At 38.6% G+C, this 7,377-nt stretch overlaps 1 protein-coding gene across 4 annotated transcripts in view; it reads left to right on the top strand.

Annotated features, from left to right (window-relative positions):
- The first annotated feature begins 217 nt into the window (after positions 1 to 217).
- pkhd1l1.1 (PKHD1 like 1, tandem duplicate 1) overlaps positions 218 to 7,377 on the top strand; it is a 44,750-nt gene continuing 37,590 nt past the window's right edge. For 2 of the 4 annotated variants that reach the window (XM_025902072.1, XM_025902073.1), the window contains exons 1-13: positions 218 to 2,352; positions 2,499 to 2,633; positions 2,743 to 2,820; positions 3,092 to 3,236; positions 3,799 to 3,898; positions 4,005 to 4,062; positions 4,142 to 4,235; positions 4,434 to 4,487; positions 4,586 to 4,659; positions 4,761 to 4,803; positions 4,924 to 4,994; positions 5,080 to 5,190; positions 6,394 to 6,486. In XM_025902072.1, the coding sequence (XP_025757857.1) occupies positions 2,579 to 2,633; positions 2,743 to 2,820; positions 3,092 to 3,236; positions 3,799 to 3,898; positions 4,005 to 4,062; positions 4,142 to 4,235; positions 4,434 to 4,487; positions 4,586 to 4,659; positions 4,761 to 4,803; positions 4,924 to 4,994; positions 5,080 to 5,190; positions 6,394 to 6,486 (976 nt within the window). In that variant the 5' untranslated portion in view covers positions 218 to 2,352; positions 2,499 to 2,578. The remainder of the gene's footprint in view (positions 2,353 to 2,498; positions 2,634 to 2,742; positions 2,821 to 3,091; positions 3,237 to 3,798; positions 3,899 to 4,004; positions 4,063 to 4,141; positions 4,236 to 4,433; positions 4,488 to 4,585; positions 4,660 to 4,760; positions 4,804 to 4,923; positions 4,995 to 5,079; positions 5,191 to 6,393; positions 6,487 to 7,377) is intronic. The other 2 variants (XM_019350491.2, XM_025902071.1) reach the window with 2 other exon arrangements.

Genomic DNA, 7,377 nt, shown 5'->3' with positions numbered 1-7,377 from the left:
ATCCAGCGCTCAGCGTGGTGGGTTTGGAGATCTTTCTCCCAAGACATGTGTGGTGTTCAGCCCCAGTAAGTGGAGTTTCTCTAGTAGTCTCTGTGGAATGATGGTGTTAAACACTGAGCTAAAATCAATAGGAGTATGGCATATGTCCAGATGGGTGATGGCTGAGTGCAAGGTGGTGGTTAATGCATCCTCTGTGGAGTGGTTAGGATGATAAGCAAACTGGAGCAGGTCAATTAATGCAGGAAGGGTGGCTGTGATGTGTGGTTTGATAAGCTGTTCAAAACACTTCATCACAATTGTTGTCAATGTGACGGACCCGTAGCCATTTAGACAAGATAAAACTGGTTTCTTTGCTATTGGCACTATGGTGGATGTTTTGAAGCATCTGGGTACGGTGGCCTGACTGAGGGAGATGTTAAAAATATCATTTAGGACATCTGCCAGCTCACCAGTGCAGTCTCTGAGCACATGTCCTGGGATGTTATCTGGACCTGCAGCTTTCCGTGGGTTGACCCTGGCCAGGGTCCTCTGGTATCTGCTGCACTTATGATAACAGCTGGCCCTGCAGATAATGGAGAACCCACTTTCCCTCTGTATGTTCAGTTTGATGCCTGGAAGCATGCAAAGAAGTTATTAAACCTGTCCGGAAAAGAAGTGTCATCTTTGTTGACCCCTTGCATGGGTTTGGAATTCATCAGTGCCTGTACTCCCTGCCACGTTCGTCTGGTGTTTCCTGTCTCGCAGAGGTGTCCCTCGCAGACCTGGCCACACGGAGAGCAGTCTCATCCTCCACCAGGGTCTCTGGTTGCCACGTGCAGTGAAGGTCTTAACTACAGTGACATCCTCTTAGCAATGTAGCTGTTTACTGCCTCTGCGTACTCCACATTGTTTATCTGGTCTCCCTGCGAGGCTGCTGTCTTGAACACCCCCCACCCGGTGTTCCTAAAGCAGTTTTTAGTGCTGAGGCTGTGCTGAGGCTGCATCCTCTGGCCAGATCCTGGTCTGTTTTCTCACTGGTCTGCTGCGCTTCAGGAATGGTTTGTAAGCAGGCTCAGGCGTAACAGAAAGGTGATCAGAGTGGGTGAGGTGGGGGTGGGGGTTTGATTATAAGTCCAGCATGTTCATACCTCTGCTTGAACTTAGGGAGCAGTCTTTAAACTGCTGTTGTTAAAATCCCCTGCAATCACAACAAAGCTGTACAGGTGTACATGGAGAATACCTGTGTTGAAGAACAACGTCACGTCATTGCTCAAAGACAATTTGGTAACAATCTGGAAGAGGTTTGTTACTTTACATTTCTTTTAAATACCTTGAAGGTGTTTTGTTGGATTTAAGTCAGGTGAAATAGTTGAAACAACTTGTTTTTTTGTTCTTGAAACACTCGTGTGATTTTTGACAATGTGCTTTGGATGATTATCATGCTGAAATATTTCTCTGATGTCAGGCATCTGAAGGTAAACAGCGGTTTGGCATTCGTGATTCCATCTGTAAAGTCATGAGGACACCCTTCGAATCATTTCATATTTATGAATATTACACCCACTTTGGTGAATTTAATTAGGCAATCTTTCTATGCATTGTTTGGATTTTTTTAAATAGACATAGTCTAAAGGAAAAAGGGTCACCAAGAGACTGGTCTGTAATCTGTCAGTGAACTATGTTTGACATTATTTATTATTATTATTATTATTTACTGTTTGCCAGTTTTAGATCTGTTTTCTTTTTATGGTTCCAGGCACAAATTAGTTGAAGAGGAAATCTGCAATTAATATAAGGTTGCAAGCATCACAAGGAGTTTTATTTATCATTGTTATGATCACAGACAGTTTTACAAACACTCAAAGACTGAAAGGGCTAATGTGAAGCACTACTGTACGATGTGTTTTATAAATGAAACGTGGACAGAATAACATGAAGACCACTTCAAGAGCACATTGTGCACAGCGAAAATGATTGCACTTTAATGCAAATTTAATCCAGCAGTCATGAAACGGTGGTGTGAAAAAGTCAAAGGCTACACAAAGGCCATATTTACTGAAACTCAACAAATGCAAAACGTGTATAACTTTGCAAACTTTAGCTTTTTATAGCTCCACTTCTTTCTCCACATTTTCATAGATCATTACGCTCCGTGTTCATGGAGCCATTATTTATCACGCTTTTGACTCACTTTCGTTTTGTTTTTAAATGCAGACATCTTGAAAATCTGATAAATGCGGCAAAATGTTCTTCCAGTCTCCTCCCAGTTTCAGGTGAGGGGCGGGACCCTGAGCACGTTATAAAAAGGTAGTGCGCGTCCCTGAACTCACACTGTTTCCCAGTCAAGAGGTTAAAAAGGGTTTCTCACTGCTGGTGAGTTTTGTTCACATAAATGTCACACTGGAAAATGGAAAATACAATTTTTAAAAATAATATTTTTTAAAATAATTGTATATTTTAGTACATAAATTTATTCTATGGCTGTCAATAAATGTCAATAATACTTTTGTTTTAAATAGTACTTTTGTGTCACGTGATTCACAATTGGTCGAGAGAGGGGCGCAGGTGAGGCAGGAAAGTAACCTGGGAGCTCTTCAGGATGGAGGTCAAGTGGAAGGCCGCAGCTCTCCTCCTCGCCCTTTGGTGTTGCTGCGGTAAGTAAAGTAAAACAAACAACAACTTCTATTCTAAACTCAGTTTTTTAGCTCGCTGTTCATAGAGAGGAAAAAAGATTTCTCATGTTGTTTTAATTCAATTTTACAGATGCTCAGCGCGTTACCTCCGTGTCGCCACGCAGAGGAAGCGTCAATGGAGCCACACGACTCACTATTCAAGGAGATGGTAAGAGATCCGTAATGATGTTTACAAGTAAATTTAAAAAGAAGTGTGGGCATTCTTTTACTTTGTAAAACAAGTTATGATGGATTGTGAGATATAAGTCCATTTTAAGCTATTCTGTAGCTAAAAGATGCAGCTGAAGAAGCTTTGTTAATGCAGTTGTGACTGTCCTGAGAGTCCTTGTGCCTGCTGGCCTGGTGGGATGATGCTACGAGATGTGACTCTCAAAAACAATTACCTTCTACGATTATGTTGCCCCTGTTTTTTCTTCCAGGTTTTGCACAGGAGCGGCAGTTCCAGCTGAATCCAGTAGACGACATGTTTGGAAACCGTGTGACCCTGGTGTCAAACACCCTGTCAGTCCCCTGTGATGTGGAGAGAGACTCCACACACAGCAACCAGATCATGTGCTACACCAGGTACAGTTCCAGGCATACTTTAGCAGCATGTCTGTATTTACTTATTTCACAATACCTAGTGATACCTACCCTAACAATCAGACAAAATGCTATTAGCAAGTACTCGGCAACAGCACGACTGAAAAACTCCCTTTTAAAAGGAAAAAACCTCCAGCAAAGCCAGGCTCAGGGGAGGGGCAGCCATCTGCTTCAACTGGTTGGGGATGAGGGAAGGGAATTAAAACACACACGCATATTGGCCCATTTTTACCAAAAATTTGTACTGTATGCATCATTTATGTATGCATAATTGTATAGAATCTATATTTGCATATTATTGCATAAAGCTAGAAAGTGGAATTTTATTCCAGTTTTTCATTTTTTATATTACATTTAAAAATAACACAACTTGTACAAACACCCTGCAGAAGTACTCTGTAATATGAGTCTTGACACTGAGTATTTGTTTAGTTAGAGTCTGGCTGTTGATGTTCAATATACTGAATATTATAATGATGGCTCTATTTTAAAGCTACTTCCTGCATGTCATTGCCATCTAAAATCATTACTTTGTCTCTCACAGACCCATGCCATATGATGATTATGAAATCCATGTCAGTGTGGATGGTGTTCCCATTCCTGACAACAGCATGTGCCGTTACAGTTGGCTCTGCATCTTTACAGTAAGTCTGAATGCAACACAGATACTTTCATTTATGACGTAAATGTTTTGGATTTGTCGTGGTCATTGTTTTTTTTTTTTATCACCTTTACTTTAACTCTTTTCAGACTGTTTCGTATCGCACGCCTACTATTGAATCTCTGAGTCCAGTCAGTGGTCCTCCAGGTAACGTGTGTTCTGCATTCAGTTATTTTACTGAGTTCATTTTGAACTTGATGTTAATCCCACTCTAATGACATGGCAGGCACACTGGTGACCGTGTATGGACGTATCTTTACCGATGTATACGGAAGCAACACAGACTTGAGCTCAAATGGAATCAACGCCAGATTTCTGAGGTAGAAAATGTTAAAATAACTGAAATTTTATTTCTGTAAACCAATTAATCTTACCAAAGCAGCAAAAAGCAATTTTATAAAATGAAAAAAGGTCATGATTTGAAGATAGTCTGTTAATATTCTGTAACAGATCCAGGCTCATCCATCAGTTTTCTTAAACTTTATTTGTACACCTCTGTAATCTTCTTCTTATTGCAGATCCTACATGGGAGGGATGCCTTGTGAGCTGCTTAAACCCAACTCAGATGAACGGTAAGTTGTTCACCTGCGTGCTTTCTACATTGAATAGATTCAGAGCATTATAAAAGAAAAGGCTAAGTTATTTCATTTTTTGCACAATATATCTTAAGGTATAACCTACAACTGGTTTCTGAATCTTCACAAATGGGATACATGAGCTGCAAAATGACGGGGACGTTTGTTGGTAGGCTGGCTTTGTTCAAACTGAAATTACAGCTCTTCTTAAAATATGTCACTTTCAAGTTTTCCAAACAACCCTTTAGTAATATAGTTTGTATCCAACAGGTCATCAAAACCTGAGTTACATTCTTGATGCAGACTTTGGGAGGTAAAACACTTCAATCGTTTAATGTAGAATTTGTGGCTTCTGAACATTTTTAGCTGTTCCAGATGATAAACTGAAAATTGCGCCGAGAAGAAGCCATTCTTTTTTCTTTACAATCTGTAGGAGTGAGGCAGTGAAGAAGCTCTACAGGGTTTCCGCTTTGGGCAAGCTGTCCATGTTTCAGACCTTTGCAGGTACTTAGGAGAGCAGATATTTGTTGTTCATGATGATTCACTTCTTACATTTAGTATTTATTCCTTGTTTTTGTCTTTTTCTTAGAGGTGACAGGGGTCTTTCCTTCAGAGGGTAGCATCATGGGTGGAACTCTGTTGACCGTTCAGGGTCGTTTTTTTGATGAAACTGATCAACCAGCACGCGTTCTCGTTGGAGGTAATCGTCACCATCGGAACAGAAACTCATAAAAACACCAACCAGCAACAGACGTGACAACTTTCAAAGATGCTTTCAGCACAAAGTGTTCAGCATGAATGGATGAATGATGCACGTGTTTCCACTAAACAAATCTCTATGTGTTGTTCAAACTGCAAGTCACACAAAGGCGATAATCCTTGTCAACACAACAGCATGTCTGCATGCTTTAAAAACAAAACCACTGACTTGTCAGACAGCAGAGGAAATAACTTTCCAAAGCACAGAAACACAGCACACCATGACAAAAATGCTGCTTTTCCAAGGACTTCGTGAGTCATGTAGCATGCTGCTGACTTTCAGTTATGGTACATATGCGATAATAATAGATGTGACACTGTAACTGAACTATAAAACCCAGTATGTAGACAACAGATATGGAATCACCGTTTAAAGGCATTCCTCTCCACAAAGATAACGATACAGATCACCAAATTCAGGTGTTTGCAATGCAGTGGAAATGCATGTCAGCTGTGATGTGACACACAAATAATCAGTAACAGACTGGAGAGTGTAATGTGGAGACTAATTAGTTTTTTATGAGCTTTACAGTTAGAAAATATTAAACTAAACCGTAATTTATTCTGTAAGTATTTATATATTTGCATATTTGAAGTTATAGATGATTTTAAAGATGTTAAATGTAGAAATAGCCATTGAATTTGTAGCTACAAAACATTACCAGTTACAAAATTGTACAAGTGTATGATGGTAGAAAGAAACAAAGACATAAAATCTAAGTGGTGATGGAAAAAAAATATTTGCAGAAAAATATATTCATATATCGTAATATATTTGATTTATATTTATTTTTAATTAAGTTACAAAATGAATAACAGGAAGAAATAAAAAATATATTAAGCCAACTGAAAAATAAGTAAAGAAAAACCTAAAACACACATGAATTATATAATAGATTATATTATTGTGTTTTTGTTTTAAAGGTAGACTTTTAAAGTTAAAGGTGGATTATAGGTGGAGGTTTTCAAGAAGTACTTTATGTTGAATTACAAGTTTTAAAAGTGTAATCAGATTAACTACTGTTTAGCCATCATATTGATAAAAACATGCTGTTTAGTTTTTTTGTTTTTTCTGCATGTGTGTGTAAAGTTGATGTGAGCTAAAATGTACTTTTAGCCGCTGACGTTTGATATTTTTCCACAGGCCTGCCATGTGAAGTTCAGAGTGTGGACGATGACAGAATCACATGCAAGACTGCAGAACACCAGACGAACAAGAACGCGGCAGTCTACCCGGGTGAGAACGTGCCGTCTCCTCTGATGTATTTATTTTTAACCGACACTTGTTTTAATCCATCCTGCCGCTGTCATACCGTGTAATTATCTGAGTAACACATGGGAATCTCTGAACAACTTGATGAGTGGAAGAATTTAAAGTATCTATTTGTCAACAAATCTGCTGTCTTAGAGATTTCATCTTGTTCTTGTCACCTTTTATCAGGACTCTGACTTTGATGTGCTCTGTGCTTCATTCCACTACAAACAATCGCTTTAATCGTGCATCACAGAAAAGTTCTCAGTCACGATGACGTGAATGGAAAAAAACACACACAGGCCTTTTAATGTTTTTCAGTTTCTACCTCTGTTTCTATCAGGAACATAATCACCTTTAACTTTTCTTTAAATACACATTGGTACCCTGGATGTTTCAGCATATGCAAACAGACCTAAAAACTGACTGTACAGGCAGGCTTAAACATAAAGCACACCCTTTACTGGTGGATAGGAAGCAATACAAACTGCAAAAAGTGAGAGAAGAATAACAAATCCATGCTATGTATGCACAAAGGGCTAATTTGGGAAAAAAGATAGAGCTGTGAAAACACACATATCCAAATAATTCAGGTAATAAAACATAAATGACAAGTAACTAGTAAACAAATAAACCATAAGTGAAAGCCATAACTACATGGGGAAATACAGAAACATAAAATAACTCACTGTAGCAGAAGAGACACAGGAGGATGAAACACTGAGGGAATAAATTAAAATAACAGAAGCTGGAAGTAAACACTCAAAACTGAGGCCAAGGAATGACATCAAGATGAAAATCTACATATTAAAAAAAGTAATAATCAAACATTAAAATATTTTATAATAAATACAACTTGAAAGTCCTAAAACTGAA

Source organism: Oreochromis niloticus, linkage group LG22 (genome assembly GCF_001858045.2).
Source record: "Oreochromis niloticus isolate F11D_XX linkage group LG22, O_niloticus_UMD_NMBU, whole genome shotgun sequence".
Lineage (NCBI taxonomy): Eukaryota > Metazoa > Chordata > Actinopteri > Cichliformes > Cichlidae > Oreochromis > Oreochromis niloticus.
This window is presented reverse-complemented; position numbering and strand designations above follow the sequence as displayed.